This window comes from Pezoporus wallicus, unplaced genomic scaffold (genome assembly GCF_028554395.1).
Source record: "Pezoporus wallicus isolate ANWC-B61680 ecotype Strahan unplaced genomic scaffold, APGP_CSIRO_Pwel_v1 scaffold_13239, whole genome shotgun sequence".
Classification (NCBI taxonomy): domain Eukaryota; kingdom Metazoa; phylum Chordata; class Aves; order Psittaciformes; family Psittacidae; genus Pezoporus; species Pezoporus wallicus.
This window is the reverse complement of record NW_026642052.1, coordinates 6,806,608-6,828,351: the sequence shown is the minus strand read 5'-3', so window position 1 is coordinate 6,828,351 and position 21,744 is coordinate 6,806,608. Positions and strand designations below refer to the sequence as shown.

Sequence of the window (21,744 nt, the reverse complement as noted above, 5' to 3'; positions counted from 1 at the left end):
ATATTTTCAGTGTTATTACATTTATATTGCAATGATAAGTTACAGAGAGCAGGGAGGAAGGATTGGAGAAGTAGAAGAGAAATGTAAGAATACATTTCCAAACACAAGAGGATCAGAAGTGTTTGTCTGTGATGCATCTGCAGAGTTCACTGTTACTAGCATCTGTTAGTGGAAATAGTACTGTTTGGGTTCAGTAAATATTCTGAAAGGTAATTTGCATCTCTTCACTTGGGCACTTGCATAAATCTCATCAAAACACAAAGCAGACCTAATAGCCTGTTGTCAGAGATTTATATTCAGTTTATTTTTTAAGAGTAATCCCTTCTATTCCCAAGGGAGCTTCACAGCAGGGATATAACTGGAAAAACTTCATACCACAGAAATTAGTGGTGCTCTATAGTTACTGTTAACAGTTTCTGCAGGGTGTTACACTTCAGTACTTCTCCAGTTTTACTCACAGGTTTGTAATTCTCACTTGATAATTCCAGATTGTAATTGTCTAATCATTAAACTTTGTACCTTATACCAAAACTGGAATAATTTTCTGTTCCCAAGCCTCTTGAAAAGATATGGAAAGGAACAGTAAGCAGTGAACACGGGATCATTGGAGAAATAGAGCTTGGCTGCTGGTAACATGCACACTCAAGTCTGTATTTTTGTCAGCCTTAAATCTAATGTGGTTAATCTTCATTTATAACTTCAATGATAAGCCTTGCCAGGCTCTTGTGCAGTGGGTATATAAAAAATGTCGCAGTACACCTATTCACTTATTTGTCATAGAAAATAATGTAATCCATTTGCAAACATCAATTGCATTCATCAACTACAACGGGAACTATTTGGAAACACTAAGGGGAGGTTGAGGATTTCCTTGAGATGTGCTTTCAAAAACATTTTAAAACGTTTCTTGTATGATGCTTATCGACTGGAGAGTGACTGTTTTGCCATAGTATCCACTACAACAGTAATGCCCTCAAAAATGAGACGGTGCTTTGCATTTAGAGAAGTCTGGCAGAGTAAGTCGCCCACTGTACTGATAGCAGCAGCAAAGAGGTTTCATTGATTTACTAGCAGAAGACTCTTATGTATATGCATGGAGCATAGAAGGCAGCAAAGTTGTCTGACACTTGTAGAACTCGTGATGATACAGTCTTTAATATGTGGCCATTGTTGATTCCACTTAGTAGAGGTGCACTGCTAGTGCACTATTTCCTGGGGAACTCTTATTTCACTGGAGCAGAGCTCTGCTGCACAGGGCTCTGCACTTGGCACTCTGTAGTCTGAAATGACCACCTGAAGCTTCACTGCTGAAACCAGAAATCGAACAGACTTGCACCAAAGGCCCCTCTTTCATTAAATACTTTTTGTAGAACATTCAGTGGCCAAAATGTAAGCACTAAATTTTTCAGATAGATTAAGGTTTTGGTACCATAATGATGCATGACTTGGACTGCATTTCATTGGGCAATACTATGCACCCTCAGCAAATCAGTTTAATGATCTTGCTTTAAAAATGCTTAAAATCTGGATGGTATGGGAAGTCCCCCACCTTAGTTGTAACAGTGCTGTGACTGTATCAGCTACATTACTATTTAATTGTGTTTAGCACTAGAAACATACAGTTACAACATTTCAAGTAACCTAGGTATGAAAGTGCTGTTCATTAATGAAAGGATGAATTGAGAGGTGTTTGTGGTGAGTCTAATGCAACCTTCAAGTACCTCATGCATGAATGAAACCTGCTGTTCCATTCATTTTAGTTTAACCTGTTAGTCCTCATATACGTAAGCACCTCAGGAAATCTGCTCAAGTTGGAGGTAGAATTTGTCTTTATTTATTTGACAGGAACAGCAGGCAAAAACATTTGTCTGGATTCCTGCAACCAGGGAGCCCCAATACCCAGGCCTGCTGCTTCTGCTGCTAATTTGGTGCAATGTGAGGTAGTCCACCTCCTTCAAGAGCCTCACGTTTAGGTTCCCACAGAGGCATCATGAATATTGACCACTTTGACAAGGTAAGCCTCAAAGAAAAGTAGGATTATGCATTTGGAGAACCTGTGCATAAAAGGATGTGTGTGTAACACGCATAGTTAAGATCCAGGAAAGACTGGAGTGAGTGTAAGTGGAAAGCCACCAGAACAGTCAGGACTGGAGCACACTCCTGTGAGGAAAGGCCAAGGGAATGGCTCTTGTTCAGCCTGGAGAAGGCTTTAGGGGGGACCTTATAGCTAACCCCTAATATGTATGAGGAGGCTATAGAGAATAAATCTCTATAGCCTCTTCACTGCCTTTTGTGATAGGAGAAAAAGAAATCATGGTTGCAACTTGATACAGGTGGGGTTCTGATTTGGTGTGAGAAAAAACATTCATTGTGAGGAGGATAAATACATGAATGGGCTCTCCAGAGTGGCTCTGAAATCTCCGTCTGTGGAGTTTTTCGGGACCAACTAGACATAGTTTAAGCAGCATAGTCTGAATTCACTGTGACCCTGCTTTAAACAGAAGGTTGGACTACAAACCTCACAAGATGCCTTCTGGCCTGAATGATTATATAGTTTACAATGGAAACATAGAAGAAAGGTTCTTCTATGTTTAATTTGTATAATTCTATGGTTAATTTTGTATAACCAAAAGTTCTGGTTATTTAATAATGAACATCTCTCTTAGCTGCCATGTCTCCTTACAGTATGAAAAATGCTCTTGGATGATCTATCAAAAATGAGAGACAATTTTCTTAAGAATCTTCTGATGGCAGATCTCATCATTAAGTTGAGTGCATCATCTTGGATAACTTCATGTTCAGTACCACTGTACCTATTTTCATTTAGCCTGGTTTTGACAGCAGAGAAAAACAACAAGAAGTTCAGGTGTGAAGGAACACTGAGCATCAGGTCTCTTTGCCTTAAAATCAAATACCCAAAACTAAGAAAATCACCCTTTGCAGTATGTGAAGTAGACCAAATGCACATGTCAATAACATTTAGTCTGCCCGTAAATCATCTTAACTATGCAGTAGTGCACTCTGGTGTTTTCTGAGAGAATTGTTCAGGTGTGTTATCTGGTTATTTTTGCATAGTTTGCAGTCTTAGGTTTTGCATTCTTAATTTTAGTAGGTGTTGTAGTTGATAGATGGATTGGATTATAGGGACAGAGATCTTCCACAAAAATAAGAGACAAAGGAAAAGCTAAAATTTCCCAAAGTTGCCCATTGCCATTCCTTCTTTTTCAGGAACTTTATGACTGCTGTTTTCTTTTTTCTGTTTCTCTTGCTGTTACTTTTCCCAGTCTCTGCTTTCTTCTCTTGAAAGGAGTCAGATGCAGCACAGGAGGTTTCTTTTAGCTCTCAAACAAGAGAATTGATCTCGTGAGACTTCACAGATCATATTAGAATTACAATATGTGATATATATACAAAAACAGGAATAAGAAAGCAAAGTGGAAGAGATGCAGTTAGTATGATGACAGGACATCAGTGTTATCTCATGGACACTTCGTATTAAATGTACTGAGAATGTGTTTATTTTACTTTCACATCTTGTATACAAAGTTAACTGCATAAACATTAGGCAGGAGGCCAGGTGCTGAATTTCCAAAGTAGCTATAATACAGTATGAATAGAGCAAGAAAAACAAAGCTGATGCCTGATGCAGAGTAGAAGTCCACTTTCCCCTCCTCACCTCCCTCAAAAGCTGTTTGCATAACCAGCAGCTCACTATAGGCATCCATCCCGTGGTATGCAGCTGCCTCCAGCCTTACAATGCTCATAGTCATGAGGGGAAACAGAGGTGTGCTTTCAGGTCTGCTGGCTGCAGATGTAGAAAATTGCATGGCTCTGTCGCTACTGCCGCCATCCATAAAAATTAATGTGCAAATGGTGAAATAGGTTGCCCCTGTATTTGTCTTACCAGCGTAATGTGGTGTGTGAGGGGGCCCTCCCCACAAATGCGGCAGGAATAAAATGAAGAACTTGCCTAGGAGCTTAAGAGGGACAGAGACTTCCCACCGAAGGAAATGGTGAGCAGAATTTGGCTCAAACTATGCCAGAGGGGCCTCACCACTTCCTCTGCCTAAATCCTTATCAGCAGACAGGCAGGAGTGCTGCCCACCATTCTTCCCTCTCAACCCCCTTCAAGGCAGGCACAGGCTGTATGGGTGCTGTCACCAAGGCACTAAGATGATCCTGTCTTAACACTTTAACCTAAGGACACGGAGCTGTTGGAGCAAGTCCAGAGGAGGCCAGGAGGATGATAAGGAGGCTGGAGCACCTCCTATATGATGTCAGGGCAAAAAAGTTGGGGCTGTTCAGCCTGGAGAAAAGAAGCTGTGTGAAGACCTCATAGCAGCCTTCCAGTATCTGAAGGGGACCTACAAGTGTATCAAAGAGGGACTCGTCATTAGGGATTGTAGTGGTAGGACAAGGGGTAACGGGTTAAAAAACAGGGGAAGTTTAGACTGGATATAAGGAGGAAGTTCTTTACTGTAACGATGGTGAGGCATTGGAATGGGTCGCCCAGGGAAGTTGTGAATGCTCCATCCCTGGCAGTGTTCAAGTCCAGGGTGGACAGAACCTGGGGTGACATGGTTTAGTGTGAGGTGTCCCTGCCCATGGCAGGGTGGTTGGAACTTGATGATCTTAAGGTCCTTTCCAACCCTAACTATTCTATGATTTTAACATGAGAATCCACAAATTCATGTGTGCGGGTGGGGAAGGTTATCTAGTGCCCTTGCAATAATGTGGAAGACCTGGTCTGTGAGGGAAGGTGACAGGAGGAAGCATGGAGAAGAGTTTCCATGTCTGTGTGCCAGAGGTATTGCTTGAGTCCACCAAGGTCTTTGATGCCTCAGATGAGCATCATAGAAGCTGGAGGTCAAGTTTTTGAGCAGTGCCTGTTTTTTCCATGGGGAAAAAGTCGCATGGCCCCTGTGAGGGTCATCTCCTGAGTGAGATGCCTGTGGCCCCAGTGCATGCTCCTGTGTGATGGGGCCATGTAGCAATGCTGGGGTTGGGCTGGGGCTCTGGGCAGTGCTGAGGAGGGTGGTTTGCAGATAGATACAGGCATTTTGACTGCTCTGCAGAATGCCGGCATTCTGGGTCCCAGTCCAGCTGGGAGCAGCAGTGCTCAGGGAGGTGTAGCTGGCAGGACCCTGCCAGGGGTTGCAGCCAGAGTGGGATGGACACCAATGTCTTTCAAGTCATGCTGATGGACTCAGGCCATGGGATGGTGGGTTTGCCCAGGGGTGGATGCCGGAGCAGGCTCTGGAGACATGGTTCATCAGACAAGATCTCCATCTTTCCCCAACACCTGCCTCGAGCACTGCTATCCGCATAACCTGTCCTGCTCCACTTCATTTTATCAGGAAGATGTTCCAAGAGCTGTTGTTAAAATCTGTCCATAGAAATCTGTATTTTGTCCGCCATGAAGGTAGGCTGCACCGGGATGGCAGGAGATGTTTTTCACAGGATACCAGACCAGAAGAGGTAAGAGCCATGGAGTAGCATCAACAAGGAACATCACCTGTAGCCATCTGCTTCCCCTTGCCTTTTGGGGCCTGAAGTCTTTTGTGCAGTTGGAATCAATTCAATAACCTTTGGTTTTGCTTCATACTGATCACATGGCATCTGGACATCTTCTTGGCTCAGGGTGAGTTAACAACTGAAAGAAATCAGAAACATTTTTCCTTCAGCTTAGGGAACTATAAAACTTTTTCTTGAACACTAAATACTTCACAGCAGCAGCAGCAGTGTCCTTCAGCAGGAACATACTTCAAATGAAATCCAATAAATATATCACAGGGATCTGGTGGAACAGGCAAACTTGTTTTTTCTTCCTCACTATTAATCTTCCTGTTCTTGGGGGGAGGATTGTGTTAGAAGCGTTTATTACTTGGAAGGAGCCCAGTATCCAAAATTAAATAGTACCTTAAATCCTTACCACCAGACAAATTATTCTATTGGGTATATCATGCCCCTTTTTAAACATCCACGTGTTTGCTGAACTCCAGTAGCAAAGAGCAGTATAGGACTCCTTTGCAGACTCAGCAATATTTGCATGAGCAAAGGAAATTGTCAAGCACTAGAAAGTGGTGTACAAAACTGCCTTCAGCATCTGTGAAAAGAAAAGCACTTTGCAAATGTGTAAGAAAGAGGAAGAAATCCACCTGAGAAGGGAACCCCTGGGTAATTAATTTGCACATCATCATCATGTCTTTGTTTTCTCTTGTGTTAATCTGGAAGTTAATGTAATCCAAAATAATCCTTGCTATTTAAAAAGACATATAACAATGTAATTGCTAGTGTGCTTTCTACAACAGCTTTGTGTAAGTGCATCACACTTGTCAGCCTGTAAAGCTGGAAAGGAAAACTGAATACAACAGCAATATTGTGCTCAGCTAGAAGTTAGCTTCTCAGTTGTAGTTGTTTAATATTACAAGACATTTTGTTTCCATATTGCCTTCTATTTGTACATTTCCTCATAGCAGACCTCATAGCAGCCTTTCAGTATCTGAAGGGGGCCTATAGGGATGCTGGGGAGGGACTCTTCATTAGGGACTGTAGTGATAGGACAAGGGGTAATGGGTTAAAACTTAAACAGGGGAAGTTTAGACTGGATATAAGGAGGAAGTTCTTTACTGTAAGGGTGGTGAGGCACTGGAATGGGTTGCCCGGGGAAGCTGTGAATGCTCCATCCCTGGCAGTGTTCAAGACCGGGTTGGACAGAACCTTGGGTGACATGGTTTAGTGTGAGGTGACCCTGCCCATGGCATGAGGGTTGGAACTCAGTGATCTTAAGGTCCTTTCCAACCCTAACGATTCTATGATTTTATGATTTCAGGATGTTTACGAAAGAAATATAAAGGTAACTTTCTTGCATCTCTCTGACATAGACTGTCATGATCCACCTTAAAAAGGTAAGGAAAGAGTGGAGGGGACCCCTGACACAGGTGTTTTGACAGAAGCTGCTCTGTTAAACAGTGCTAGGTGTGTATTTAACAAAACCAATAATTTGACACATTTTTGTAACTCTACTGGATGAGTACACACATGGGAACAAAGTCTACCCCTCACATGCCCCACCCTTTGACCTTGAGCATCCATGGGGGGCTCTCAGACAGCCCCTGCAGGACCTTCAAACCCCACTTTTCCTGTGGCTGTCTCTGAACCTCAGCCCCACAGAGCCCCTGGCTGGGAGATAGAAATGGCCTACGGAGCAATGGGGCTGTGGGGTGCTGGGAGAAGAGACCAGTCCGGGCAACCGGGGTGGGTCTGTACCATCCCTGTGCCCTTGTGCTCTCTCCAGCAGGACAGGAGCAGAGCTGAGGAATCTGTCTCGGCGCCTGCCGTACCCGCAGAACACCCGTCCCCCCTCGCCTGGGCTCTCTGCAGCTCTGTTCTCTTCCCTTCTGTGGCAGCCCTACGGCTTTTGCTAAGAGACAACAACCTCCGGGTCGCATCCCTGGCAGTTCAGACCATCTCCATCATGAGATATGCAAGGATGCAGCCAAGACAACGATGGAGCCTGTGGCTGCTGTGCTGCTGTCCCTCACAAGCCAGGCAGAAGTGAAGCTGTGGTCCAGAAAATGGTTCTTTTGGATTAAAGCTTGAACCTCAAGTCCAAGCCCAAAGTGAACTTCACACGAAGCTGCTCCAGGCTCCTTTTGCCAGCTCCTTGGACAGCTGCTCACCCCCTTTTCCCCCCCTGGGTAGGATGGGGAGAAGAATCAGAAGAATGTAAAACTCACAGGTTGAGATAAGAACAGTTTAATAATTAGATTTTAGTATAATTCTACTACTCCTAAAAAGGGAAATAACAGATATATATAAAACTAAAAGGGGGTAAGAAAAAAACGCAACAATGAACAGCAGTGATGCATAATACAATTGCTCACCACCTGCTGACAGATGACCAGCCTGTCCCTTCTGGGTAACTCCCCCTGGTTTATATACTGGGCCCGATATGCTGTGGATATGCCTTCAGCTAGTTCGGGTCAGGCGTCCTGTTTCTGCTCTCTCTTGGCTCCTTGTGCCCCTCCTCACTGGCAGAGCTTGAGACACACAAATGTCCTTGATTAAGGTGAGTGCTGCTTGTAGGAATGAGACCTGAGGTCCTGAGATACGTGGTGAAGGGATTAATGAGGTGTGTTAGTTGCAAACCCCTCATGGGGATGATGGGCTGCTCAGTGGGGTGGAAGAGGGAGTGATGTGAATGTTTCATGGTTCTATTCACAAGTCCCACAGCCCAGGAGCAGCCTGACCAAAGGTAATTGAAACTCTTCTTAGCTCTCATTTACAGATAATAAATACACCAAGTGAGGCAGTGGCTGCCCCCCTTCCCCTTACCTCTCCTTACCTCCCCATTTGTGGTGGCACCAATAGGTAATTCGACTGCAGCCTTATCTTCGCTTCTCTCAGAAGTATAAATTAGGCATTTGAACTCCTCCATGGGAGTGGATGAGAATACTGCCCCACTCTGCAGACAAGTGGATGGGCTCGCTCCTCTCTCCTCCGCAAAGCAGGGATGCCTCTGGCAAAATTTGTGCCTCTGACTAGGTGGGAACTAATTTTAATGAATGACCAATTGCTTTCTTCATCTAGATGAGCTCAGTCGTTGGCAAGCTTTGGATTTTAGCACTAACGCAGTTAGTGAATGTGTCAACAGCAATTCGAATCTGTGCTTCTGTTGCTTCAATAAACTGCACTATCCATGAATCCAGAATCATGGCAGTTCTTATTGATAGTGACTGGCGACTGACTATGCTCTTAATGCAACACTACTGAACAACAACAGTTTGCCCCAAGCCTAGTTCTTATTATTGTTTAATGAAGTCCTATGGACTGTGTGATCATCAGTACACAGATAATACGAGATATTGAATAATCTAGGACTCGGTTTCCAGAGGCTGTGGACAGACAGTGTGGGAAGGGGTATGGGAAGGCTGTTCTTTACTCAGTACAGCCTTCAGCTCTGTTCGCAACCAGCAGGTTAGTTAACCAGGGTTTAGGTCCTCTTTCCAAAGTACTGGAGAAAATCCCCAAATTCCCCAATAGCATGAAGTAGGACATAGGTGTGAGATTCTTATACAGGCACACAGGAACAAATGGAATTAAACACGAGTAAAAAGCTAGCTTGTGTAATTTATGTGGTAACAGAGGAAAAATGATGACTTAAACCAGAACTGGAATTGCAACACCATAGCATTAGCAGTAGCATCATGATCTACAGAACTACTGCATTACTTTTCATCTCGTTACAGAAAATGGGGTTTCTGGCTAAACAGGGTTGAATGCCTCTAAAGAATGTACTAAACAATTAGAATACTGCTAGTCCTCTGCAAACCCATTAAAAAGTAAGGAGAGTATTAATACCTGGTGTTTAGGATCACTGATTTCTTATTTGTTACCAATCTCCACATGGAGGAGCTGTAGAGTTAGAAATGATCCAAGAAAAACACCAAGCTTTGAAAAAACAATGTAATCAGAGACAGCAGATCTTCTCTTGCTTAACTAGTCAAACCCCAAGTCTATCATAAATGCTGAAGGATGCGTGTCCTTTCAGCTTTTGGTAACCATAACAAGTTGCACTAGAACCTGGAAAGGCCAAAAAACCTTTCTTCTTTGTTAATGTCTTCTATTCACTCTATATCCAAACACGCTGATCTCGGTAAAATGAAAATGGTAGATAAGATTTGTCCATTTTCTTTGTCCTTTCTCTGTGCCTTCAGAGACCTATGTCAGATGTGAAAATGCTGAGAGCTGCCAGTTCACAGCATAGCTGTGAAATGCACACCTATATAGTCATTCTTCTGACTTGTTGAGTTTTCAGCAGGACTCTTCAGAGCCTCTTCCATATATGAGCTCTTGAGCCTTACAGCCCAAGTGCATTTAAATGATGCTTATACTATGTTTCAAGGATAACCCATAAAATGATGGAGGATAGACATTATGGCTAATCATGTCAGTGCATAGGTCAGCCCATGATGGCTGACACGTCTTGGAGAGGAATAGCTTGTGTTAGCCCAAGATTACCTTTTCCATGCAGCTGGAATAGTTTCTTCTAAAGACAGTAATCTAAATCAACAAATGAGGTGTCACAACTGTGACTGTGCCTTCTTGTCCATGCTGTGAAAACTGTTGTGGCTTAGAGGCATGGAGCAAGGCACTGTTCCTGTAGCTTGGCCATCAGTATTTTTAGCAAAGGGGAAGTTCTACCCATGGACTGAACTCCCTGTTGGTTTCTTTCCAACTGGAATCCACAAAAATAAAGATTTCTGTTAGTTATTTGCAAGATTGAAGTCTCTGAGGTGGCTGGCCCAAAACAGCAATGGAGCACCTGACAGCCACTCACCCCTCCTTTTCAGTGGGATGGAGGAGAGAATCAGAAGAGCAGAAGAGAGAAAGAAATGTGGTTCAAGATAAAGAAAGCTTCATAAGTGAGGACGGGGGAAAAAAATGCTAAGTGATGCAGAGACATCCTCTACACCTCTCACAAGAAGGCTGATGCCCAGACAGTCTCCAAGTAACAGCTGTTCTGGAAAGTCTACCCCCAGTTGCTGCATGCAACATCATCTGGTAAGGAATATCCCATAGGTCCCTTTGGTCAGCTGGGGTCATCTGTCCTGGCTCTGTCTCCTTCCAGTCTCTTGCCCACCAGCAGCCTTCTCTCTGGAGAGGGGGCAGACTGAGGATCAGAGAAGGCCTTGATACTGTTTAGCAATAGCTAAAACATCAGTGTGTTATTAACACTGTCCTAGTCACAAATGTAAACCATAACACTGTATGGGCTGATATGAAAAATGAATTCCATCCCAGCCAGACCCAGCACAGTCTCCTACACCATAAAGTCTGTGGTTTTCCATTCCGGGTTCCCAGTTTTCCTGGAACAATTTCTTGGTTCAGGTTTCCATTTTCCCGCTATATTTAAAAAGTGTACGTGAAATGAGTGTTTATTTCATAGCAAGTGCTAGAAACATCTTGCTGTGCTTGGAACTAGTGCTAAACCCCACAGAATTACCAGGCACTGGTAAACTCGTAAGACTTCACACAGCATACTTTCTTAGGGCAGATCCATCCAACTATAATGGAAGGGAGAAAGCTATTCAATGCTTATTCTGTTTTGTATATATCTGTGTATATATGCACATGTATGTTTATTAGTACAGCTTAATTTATTTACAGAGAGCTTTAAACTTCATGAGAACAGGCAAAGACCAGAGCTATCACTGATATTAAAACCAGACTTTTGAAAGTCCATCTATTCTGACCATGTCTACATTGGAGAAAAACTTGAAAAGAAGTCTAAGTTGAATTGATTTCTTAAAGTAAATTTGGAAAGACAATTGCTGCATCTTCCTTGGGAAAAATACTGTTGATCATATTGGTTCAGATCAGGTGTGGTTTACAGAAGCCCAGACACAACCTCAAAAATGTGGTCAGCAGCTAGGAAAGATTGACTTTCTAATATACCACATCTTTACCCGTGCATACTCTGTCTTCAGCTCCATTCTCTGTCTTCAACTCCATTCATGTTCATCCTGTATCAGTCTGCAACCACGCCAAGGTGCAGTAGAATTGCACCACTGATCTAGGCAATATTATAGATGTTCCAAACCGCACTATAGCCTCAGCTGATCTTGGTTCCCAGGATCAGTTAGCATCTTTGTCACTTATAAAGGAAGTAATTCAGTGGAGAGCCCTGCGTATACACCAGAAAAATCCCTAGAGCAAGTGCCTCAGTCTTTTAAAGTTCCCACTAGGAAAAGATATCTTACCTTTGTGAGAAGGTGGAGTAGAATTTGAAGAGGGTTCAATCTCATTTTTTACCTCTGTTTGCCTGTAGCAAATCTACCAGAATTGCCTTAATGCAAGGACTTTTTTCAGCTACTCCTCTGAATAAGCATATGGGGAATTTTTTACTGCAATGCTTTCAAGAGAGATCAGGCATCCATGACAGCTGAAAGAATTTTTTGGTAAACAGCACTGCCCATAAGAGAGTCCCTTGTGTTTTAGCAATGTGTCTGACGATTTCATGTCATGTGTCAAATTCTTCCTTCTTATAGATATGCATGACTCGCTGTTACCCTGAGTAGATTCTAGTGTAATGGCAGGCAGTAATGTACAATAACATCTTTTTATTATCTTACTCATTTTGTCTCTCTGTAAGAGAGGAATCCTTTGTGTGGTTGTGTTTCTGAAACTTTTCTGGTCAGACAGACAGACTCTTGCATTGCTCTAAGCTATAGAAGTTTTAGCAGGCTAAGACAGCAATTAGTTGCTTCCCCTGGCTGCCAAAACAACTTGATATGTCCTGAATATAGGGAATATCTATGCTAATAAATCAAGCAGGCAGCCTGCTCAAATAAAACCACAGGACAAAGAAATGATTATGCTTGTACAGTCTGTAGCTGTTACTGAGGCAGAAAAATGATAACTTCTATTAGAGCCAAAATTAAATGAAAATACATAAAACTCTGATTTTGAGGTTAAGTACTTCCTGTTATTGGAAAAATCAATATGAAACACGCACTTCAGTGTAGCATCCCTCTGTGTTACATGATTTTTCTTCATCTGGTAAAGATAAAGAACACATGGGCAGCAATGAATTTCAGGTTATTTTAACTAAAACATTGCCAACATAATGCCAACAAGTAAATTAAGAATAACACTGCAAGTAAAAACTACTGAATTTGTAGATGAAGAAAGTAATCAGTCAAACTAGGGCTACAAATGATGAATAAGATGATTAAACTGTTAGTTTCACTCATACATAACTACTGTATGAAGGAGAAGTGTTCATTTTGGTTTTGGAGCAATTATTTGGTGATGCTTAAGTGCTAATTAAGCACCTATGAAACGCAGGTCCTACTTTAACTGTGTGTACTTCCTTTTCACGATGAAGAAAACAAACCTTCTGATCATCTGATGAGGCAACTCCCAGCATTAATTATTGGGGTACAGTATGAATATATACTCTGTGCCCAGGTAGGTGAAGCACATCCTTAAAACAGCAGTTCATGTTTAACTGACAAAACCCCAGAAAGATATTCTGGGTACATAGCAAAAAACCTGCAGGGTATCCAGGTCAGCCTCCTTCTTCTGAGACTATACTTTACTTACCCAAATAAGTAAATCCTGGTTTACTGTGATTTTGAACTAATCTAAGAATTCTAGCTGAGATAAGATGGATCATTTCAAAGATGTAATCACCCATATCAATAACCATTTGACTGCAGAATTCTCTATGGAGTTTTCTGCATGCTAAAGACAGGAAGAGTTGATGTTTGCCCAGTCTGCCATGGCCTCATAGAAGGAATATCAAAGCAGCTGAAAGGCAAGTCTTCTCTTGTGCAGCCTTTTCTCTCCCTGTCCTCCCTCATTTTTATGAAGTAGGAAAGCTAGGCTGATATGTCTCACCAATAATGCTGAACTGAGCATCAGCACCTGAACCAAGACTGACATCAAAACCGATTTTGCTTCACAAAACTGTCAAAACAGGTGATTTTAGAAGTGATGAATGATGGAGGGCTTAAATATTTTCCATACATTGTGATTAGTTTCACCAGTAAATGGTATTTTGTAAACACCAACAAAAAATCATGGCAACATTATCTACAAGAACATTGCCTTTCTAGGTAAAGAACATCTGGCATCTCCTAGTGAATGTCTGAAAAAGTCTGTGGCAGAGCTGGGACAGGAATGCATAATTCCTCACTGTAACCCTGTTTCCCTACATTGCAACCGTCCTCTCTTCCTTACTTGTAGATATTGTTCAGCCACAGTAGAGAGGTAGGTGTGTGCTGGTGGTTTGGTGTTGGTTTTCTGGGGCTCTTTTGTGATATGTCTGAACTACCCTCCTAATGTCACAAAAAAAGTCTATTTTTATGCGCTTACACAGGGCAATAGGGCATAATAAAGCCCTACCTGAATTAGATCCAGAATCTGAGGTAGTGTAGCCATCACTTTGTCCCAAAGTAATAGCCATGATTAACTAGGGCACATAGCCAGGTTAGGGCAGCTGCACAGTTTTGAGGATCCCTGCTAAATGCTGATATTTCAGATGATATTCTGCATACTATGTCATGTTAGTTCAGGATTCCTGAGCAAGATAGTCCCTCCCTTGCTTATCTCTTACCTCGTCCTCATTCTCTGATTCCCATCCGGCCTGACACACAGTTAAATATTTTCTGATCCTTGAATCATTTTACCCTTGTTCATTAGCCTTTGCCAGTGCTAATCACAAATCTTTCCCACTTAGGGGACTGTTGTGAATATTTTCATACTAAGTCATGCCAATTAAAGGGGCACAAGACAGATCTGATGGCTGAACTCAACTGGAAAGCATCAAAGGTAGCTGAACACACATAGATAAGGAGATAATCCCAGCATACAGATCAGACCCCACATCCCTGTCCCACTCACTGCATAATTACACTTTTTCTTCCTTTTTTGGTTTCTGGGGTTTTTTTACAGAAAGTTAACAGTTTAGACAATGCCTTGCCTATAGCTTTGTCCTTTGTCTCACATTCTATTTCTGTCTGATGGGAAAGAGTCAAAGAGGAAGACCTGCCTGTATCTTACACCAATTTCTACTTTTATTGATTCTGGCATTCCACCTTTTAATCTTGTATTTCCCAAGCATATGTAGCAAATGTCCCACTTACTTTTCGCCAGTAAAACCACCTTAAGCAATTGAACTACAAAGGCACTAGCTGCTCCATCAGTTCTTTAAGGGATACCTATTCCCAACTTCTCTAATGCTTGTTCTTTCACTGTCACCACCTTTTTCAGGTTAATATGCATTAGATATAGTCCCATAATGAAATCTCATGCTTGTTTCCATATGCAAAAGCTGGCAGAGAGAGGGAGGAGCATAGATCAATCAGTGCTGTGCAGTTGATCCCAGCTCTTAGACCCCAGAGAGTCACTAATTTTCAGGTAGCTTGAATTTGTTTCTGAGCTTTGCACTCATAACCATCTCACCATAATGAATGCTGTCCTTAATGCAGAATACTTCATACTTATATTGATTTTTAAATGTTCTCCAATATGTTGCTGTGACAGGAGGTAACAAAATGTTCAAAAGGTAGTTTTGAAACGCATTGTGGAATTGTTTTAATTTCACAAAGAACCACTGAACTCTACTACCCAAACTCTGCTAAACACATTGTGGTGCAACTTGAGGGCGTTGCAAGATACATCCCTCAGTGGCTGGGAAAAGCTCTTGTAGAGAAGCCCAGGATGTGATAAAGTTCTTATCATTGCTCATGAAGAGGGAAGGACTTGGCCAAAGCAACATCCAAATTACGCAAGCATACCTTGTACTCCACCAGGGCTCTTCTGGTTTTCTGCCTTTTTTATGCTAAGAACTGGCACTTTCCCAAGAAGGTGTGTCAGAGGCAAACGAACGCTGCACTGGAGTATCCTACTGTGTTGTAATAGACTTGTTGGAGACCTGAAGGTGTGCCTCTGCCTTTATAAATACCACGCTGCTTTTACAACTAGCTCTTGAGTCTTTTGAAGACCAGTTGTATCAGGAGTTGCGTTTGGATATCTCCAAGCCCTGTGCAAGGTACGTCTTTTAGTTATCTTACTTCTGCACTGTTCCGCTTGCAACAGAAGGCTACTGTTACATCATTATTTATTTTAATGGTATTAATTGCTGTAATAGCAACAGAACTGTAAATACTACATGATGTTCCCTAAAGAGGATCTTTATGGAGTGAAAATCTCTGTGCAGTGTAAGGCATGAAGCAAGTCAAGTAAAAGCAATGCAAGAGTAGGACCTGCTCACATCTGCTGCTATCTATGTACCCTAGATTCTAAATTTCTAACTAAAGGTATTTGCAGATAGTTGAGTGCTGAAACAGGTTCCTTATTAGCATGCCTTCACACGATTTTCTGCTTTCTAACAGAGAAACTTGGCCACAGAAATGGCTATGATGGAAACATCTGAAACATACATTTACAGATTTAACCAACTAAATGCCAAATTTAACCCACCCCTTACTCCACTCCCATCCCCCCCCCCCCCCCCATTATGTTATGCTCTGATCCTGAAAGCTGCTTCATAAACACCTACAGAAACAAATGCGCTCTGTGCAGACACAGGGATCAGCTTGATAATTATTTGCTAACCAGCTGCATTTCAAAACTGGTGTTGCATATATATCCCTTGAATTTGGGAGATTTAGACACTGCAGGTGCTTCAAAAGCAAAAGGTAACTCTGTTTAACAGTCAAGGCAGCAAAGAATACATCAACAGGTGCTTTTTGGTGTCTGGAAAGACTACCACCTTGTTTTTTCTACCACTAAACTGAAGTGCTGGCATAACCAGGGAATTGAAGCAATTTTCAAGATGCCTAAGATATAATTTTGCCTAACTTGAGCCAAATGGTTTCCTTTCTGTGTGACATATTTTTGAAAAATAGCCAGAGGTTGAAGTCAAAATCACTTATGTGCCACTTATAAAATGGGAGATCATGGAAACCACAACTGCTTTGTATTCTGTAACTTAAGATATCCATCTGAGATGACTGACAAAGCCCAGGTTCAAATTCCTTCTCTGACTGCAGAAGAGATTTTAATCAAGGTACCTTAGTCACTGGGCTGTAACACGTCCTGGGAGTGACTACCTTTTGTTCCACATTGCATAGATAATTAAGTAACTGGGACAGAAGGACTTACTCCACAGCCATCTACAGTTCTCAAAGATAATACGTAATGCTTGTAGAAACCAGGTATTATTTAAACAAAGGACAGAGGATTTTGCTGGTAACATCTTTTTAATGGGTGTAAAGAGCAGTGTAATACCATGTCTGAAATACTGCAACTGCCAAATGGAGTCCAGCATTAAGGGAGTTTCTTTTTTTGTTTTGAAGGCCAGTAACAAGCAACACAGAGACCATGAGGATCAAAAGCTTTGGACTTCTTTGTGCGTTGATTCTGGTCTCCCAGATGCTACTGACCAACTGTGAAAGAGAGAAGGAAGGAAAAAAGAGAAGACAAGGCATAGAAGGCGGTGGAAAAAAACGAGCTGAATCTAACCAAGAGAATGAAAAAGGGCGAAAATCAAGAGGAGGGAAATCATCTCCTAAAGGCAAGTTTAAAACCAAAGAAAATGCTGAATGCACCTGGGCAGTGACCGACGTGAATGCTTCTACTGTGCGTGTGGAATGCAAGCATGGTGATGGTGAGTTCTGGTGCGAATTCTCTGGAGACCCTTCCAGCTGTGCACAGTATGCAGCAAGCCAGAAATCCTATTGGAAGCAAGTCTCCCGATCCCTAAGGAAGCAGAAGCAGATCTGCCAAGACCCCAAAACTGTCCTAAAATCTAAAGTATGCAGAAAAGGCCCACGAAGTGCTCATCTCAAGCTGACCCGCTCAAGCCTACTAACATCAGCAGGTCCTGCAAATAGGAACACAATGCATCATGCAAAAGAAGTTGTTCAGACTCCACCAGCTGTCTCTGTGACTGAAAAAAAGCCAGAACACAGCCCTGAAGACTGTGTAGAAGACATAGATTATATTGATCAGAAAAAGGTGGCTGAGGAATACTGTCCAGAAGGCTTTCTTTCTCTCTGTAGCTTTTTTATCACAATGGTCCAAGACAAAAAGTGCTGAGGAAGTGTTTATAAAGCTCTGAGCCATGGAAGCCCGGTATCATATAAGTTACTGCAAACTACAGATTTTATTCTCATGTTATATAGTGTATATATAAGAAAAAAATGAATATATTTTTCTGATTTTGTATATACACATAGTTGAAGATGTTATGGATATTATTTGCACATAGATTGCTACACAAGCGTTACCAACAGATGTTACACATGCTGCCCACAAGCATACAAGTAACCTCCTTGCCCCTCTTTGAGCTGTGCTAGCCAAAGTGATGAATTCAGTGCTATGCACTTCCTGGTTATGTACCGTATTTTTGATGTAAAAATTGTTAAGAAAAATAAACTTCAAAACATTCTCTCTCTCTAACTTGGTTTCTCTGTAAGTGTTAAGAAGCTTTTGTCAAAGATTGATCTCCCACAGGATGCAGGCAAAGTGTTGCTTATAAAGTAGTTTTAAAAAGACTTCCACAGCTTTGTGGCCTTCAGCTTTCTCAGGCAGTGCAAGCAACATTTTGCTAGTGATCTACATTATCGTTAGGTTTTTGTCATTGTGATAAAGAAGGGAGACAAGATTTCCAGATTTTTTCCATAATTTTAGAGAGCTTCAGCTTTCCAATATCATCAAAGGCTGTCAGAAAACTTTGCAAACTTTGGTTCTCTCTTTTCTCCTATAGTATGAAGCACATATTACACATTTTCTGTCAGGTAAACAGAGCTGCAGAGATAAAATCACTCTTAAAGCTTGTACATAGGCCCAGGATCGAAGCCTTTACTCAAGCAGCTAAAGCACTTGCGCTCAGCATTGCTCCTGTGTTCTTTGGAAATGCCAAACTCGTACATATTTTTATGTACGGACAACACTAATAAATACTTTCCTATTCATTAAACTTCATCTGTATTTTTGAAAAGGAGAAATCCAAACTCTACAACAATAGAGATTTCAGAAAACATAAAGCTAACTAATGACAACTGACCTTTGCTGGTTTTTGAAACTCAAGCTGGAGGAAATGGAATACACAAGATGCGCTTTTCCAGTGGCTCTGGGCTAGGAAGGATGGTTTTCTATCATGGCGTTCCACTTGAAGAAACTTGAACTTTCATGAATTATAGTTTCTCCAGGCATTTCTAGCAAATTAAACCAATAGTTCTGTTCCTGGAGAAAACATAGCCAGTTCCCTTTGTAATTATCTCATTGCTGGAATATTTGAGAGAATATTTTATGAGTAACTCCCCTAATGCCTCTTTTTGCTTTTCCGTCACTCTCATATGTACTCTTTATTTAAATGAGCATGTTTGGGGAGGGCATTCTAGCGTTACTCTCTCTTGTTGTTACAGCAATAGACCCTTGCCAATATCTAATATCACGTAGTATTTTCTTTGCAATGAAGAATTAACTTATCAAAAATGCTTAAATGTAGATGGAAGCCCTCAATAAGTGAGGAAAGTGCCACCTAACGCATAGCTTTTCTATTTTTTGCTTGTCAGTAGTGGCCAAGTCTTCTTACACAGGGTTTAAATGATTTTAGCAGTCAGGAAGAAGGCGTGGCATCAGCTCAGGCATTAAACACAATATTTCAAAGTGGACAGTATTCAGACGGCTCTCATAAGTACTTCATAGCATATTCATTTACATTATTTTTCTACTTACAATACTGTGATCTCTATGTAATATCCTGAGTGTGGGATGCTGCTATTAGTCAGGCAAGCTGTGTTTGAGAAGGATTCAGCCTTATTTTACCCAGTCTGAATGGCAAAACTGAATCAGGTTCTTCATACTGAAGTTCCAGCCTCTGCACGTCCTGTGGAAACACCGGGCTGTGCAGACTAAATTCATTCCAGTAAAAAGGGGAATCAATACTAACTCCTGTGGAGGCTGGAAGACGGAGACATTCTGGTGCCAAGCAGGGTGGAAAACCACCTACCAGCTCCTTAATAATAAGGTAGATACATGAATGCTACAAGTGCAGGTGAGTTCCAGCTACTGGACCTCTTGTGTGCTGGCCTACACCACTTCCCATTAGGAGCTCATTGGGATAAGAAAGTCAAAAGATGCAAAGGAGGAATTAGGAGCACACATTTGTCCCAAGCAGTCATGCGCTGCAGCAATTAGTTATGAATATATGGACACCAGTATAACAGTCCCAGATCACTATGAGGCCTGGCGTAAGAGGCCCAGTTGCTCCAGATGTCTTGGAAAATGTCCAATCCTAAGTACCTTGTTTCCGGAAGCTGATCTGGCCGCTCTGAGCTGCCGGGAGGCATTGCTCTTCCTGTGGCTGCCGTCCAGCCAGGCACAGCGAGCCAGTGACATAGCCCAGAGCAAATTCCAGCCCAGAATTCCAGAGCTGTGAGTTACATCTCTGAGTGCAGGACTGTCAGCGCTTGGACCCATGTGTTGGAGCTGCATCCTTCTCTCTAGGGTTGCATTAGATTTCTGCTGCATCGTTGTCTTGTTTTCTTTCAGGATGAACTTTTATCTTCACGTGTGCCTCTTTGCAGTAAGGAAACATGCTTCATCTCATCAGTTCCTGGGTGCCTTTCTCCTGCAATGCATGCAATTGTGCCGGTCTCTTACAGGACAGTGTGGAGCATCAGGAGAGAAAGGATATCTCTGTGAAGCCTTTCTCATTGGAAGGTGGGCTAATGTGAGAGTGCAGATCTCAAAGCTGTCTCAGCCAAAGGGTGGGACTTTTAATTTCCATGTTTATGTCATTTTGGCTGTTCTCCAGAAAGGCACATTTTGGAATACCGGGTTCTGAGGCAAATGTATCTGGAGTCTAATTTCATGAACAGCCTTTTCCATAATTTCAGAAACCACAAGTCTATGGTGAAGTGCATCCAAGGTCTCATTGCACTTACTAAGCCTTGTGTTTCAGTCCTATATCTACAGAGCATTCACTGGACAGAAGTTACCTATGAATTGCTTTCTTCAGGGCAGTTAGAGTCAATTAGGTCAGTACAACTTTGGTGCTTCTGGAGTCAAGCTAAGTAGGAAAAATAAAACATTTCCTGGTATTCTTCATTTTAGGAGCTGTAGTCATTATGAAAAAGCTGAGCTCTATTCTGCGTCTCTTTTCCCGCAATGCACCAGTTGTCATTGTGTCAGAACTTCATGTTTGAATAACTCAGAGTAAAGATGGTAGTGGCTTTTCTGACACCTTCTGTAGCAGAGCAAGCAGGAGCATAGTGAAGGACAACAGTGAATGGGTTTAAATTATGTCTGTGCAGCCCAAGTCCTGTGTCCTCCCATGCTGAAAATGTAAGGATCTCAGCTTTCTTACTGTCAACCTGAGATGAGGAAAAATCAGCCCCATTTCACACCTGGGCAAATGAGAAAATCAGTGACTGAACCAGGAACCAAATAGAAATCTTCAGATTTCCAGCAGTCCCCTTCTGATGCCTCTTGATTAAATCATTCTGCACAAGAACTACAGTAGGGTTTTTTTAAAATATCCTGCTAACTTCTATGTATTTTAAAATTATTGGGAATACCTCTGGAAAAAAGTATCTCGCTTTCTAGGAAATACAGTTTGTTTCTTCAGACATAACAATACCATGGGTATTGTAATTTGAATATTTATTTGGAAAGAAGCATAGGGCTTTTGAAGATAGGAAGCTTGGTCTAGCTTCAGAGATAAGGAATTTTCAGAGTTTCCCTACTCTTGTAGTATGGAATATTTGTACTTTTGGTACCTGCTTTATACTATGGATGAACTTTTTGAGAGGACTCAACCTCCACAAATTCCCAGAAATTCTCAAATTTTCACCAAAATTTGGAGAGTCAAGAAAGAAAATGATTTCTTTTTCTTATTTTTTTTTAAAGAGGAGAGAAAAATTTGGAAGCTAAGAGCTTTTCCAAAGTTATCTCCTAATATATGTCAGTCTTACCTAGAAAATGTTACATGTATCTTCCTATTCACTCAAAAATGGGGAGACATTGTTAATGCCCACCAAACAGCTCTGGCAATGAAGTACTGAGTCCGTAACATTTCAGCTCCTTTAACTTCAGAGCTTTTATTATTTTATGCAGTGTGTTTTCTACTCACTTTCAGACACAATTTCATTTTAATAAATTTCTGTTCCTTTTGCAACCTCCTTTATTCATCTACCACTTCAGCATCAGCACAGATTACAT

The 21,744-nt window shown here is 41.7% G+C and overlaps 1 protein-coding gene across 1 annotated transcript; it reads left to right on the top strand.

The window, feature by feature from the left end:
* Positions 1-11,794: 11,794 nt before the first annotated feature.
* On the top strand, positions 11,795-17,957 carry FGFBP1 (fibroblast growth factor binding protein 1). Its single transcript, XM_057426663.1, has 3 exons — positions 11,795-11,798; positions 15,514-15,562; positions 16,872-17,957. Exon 3 carries the CDS (start codon positions 16,897-16,899, stop codon positions 17,611-17,613), a length of 717 nt encoding a protein of 238 aa, XP_057282646.1. The 5' UTR covers positions 11,795-11,798; positions 15,514-15,562; positions 16,872-16,896; the 3' UTR covers positions 17,614-17,957.
* Positions 17,958-21,744: the final 3,787 nt, after the last annotated feature.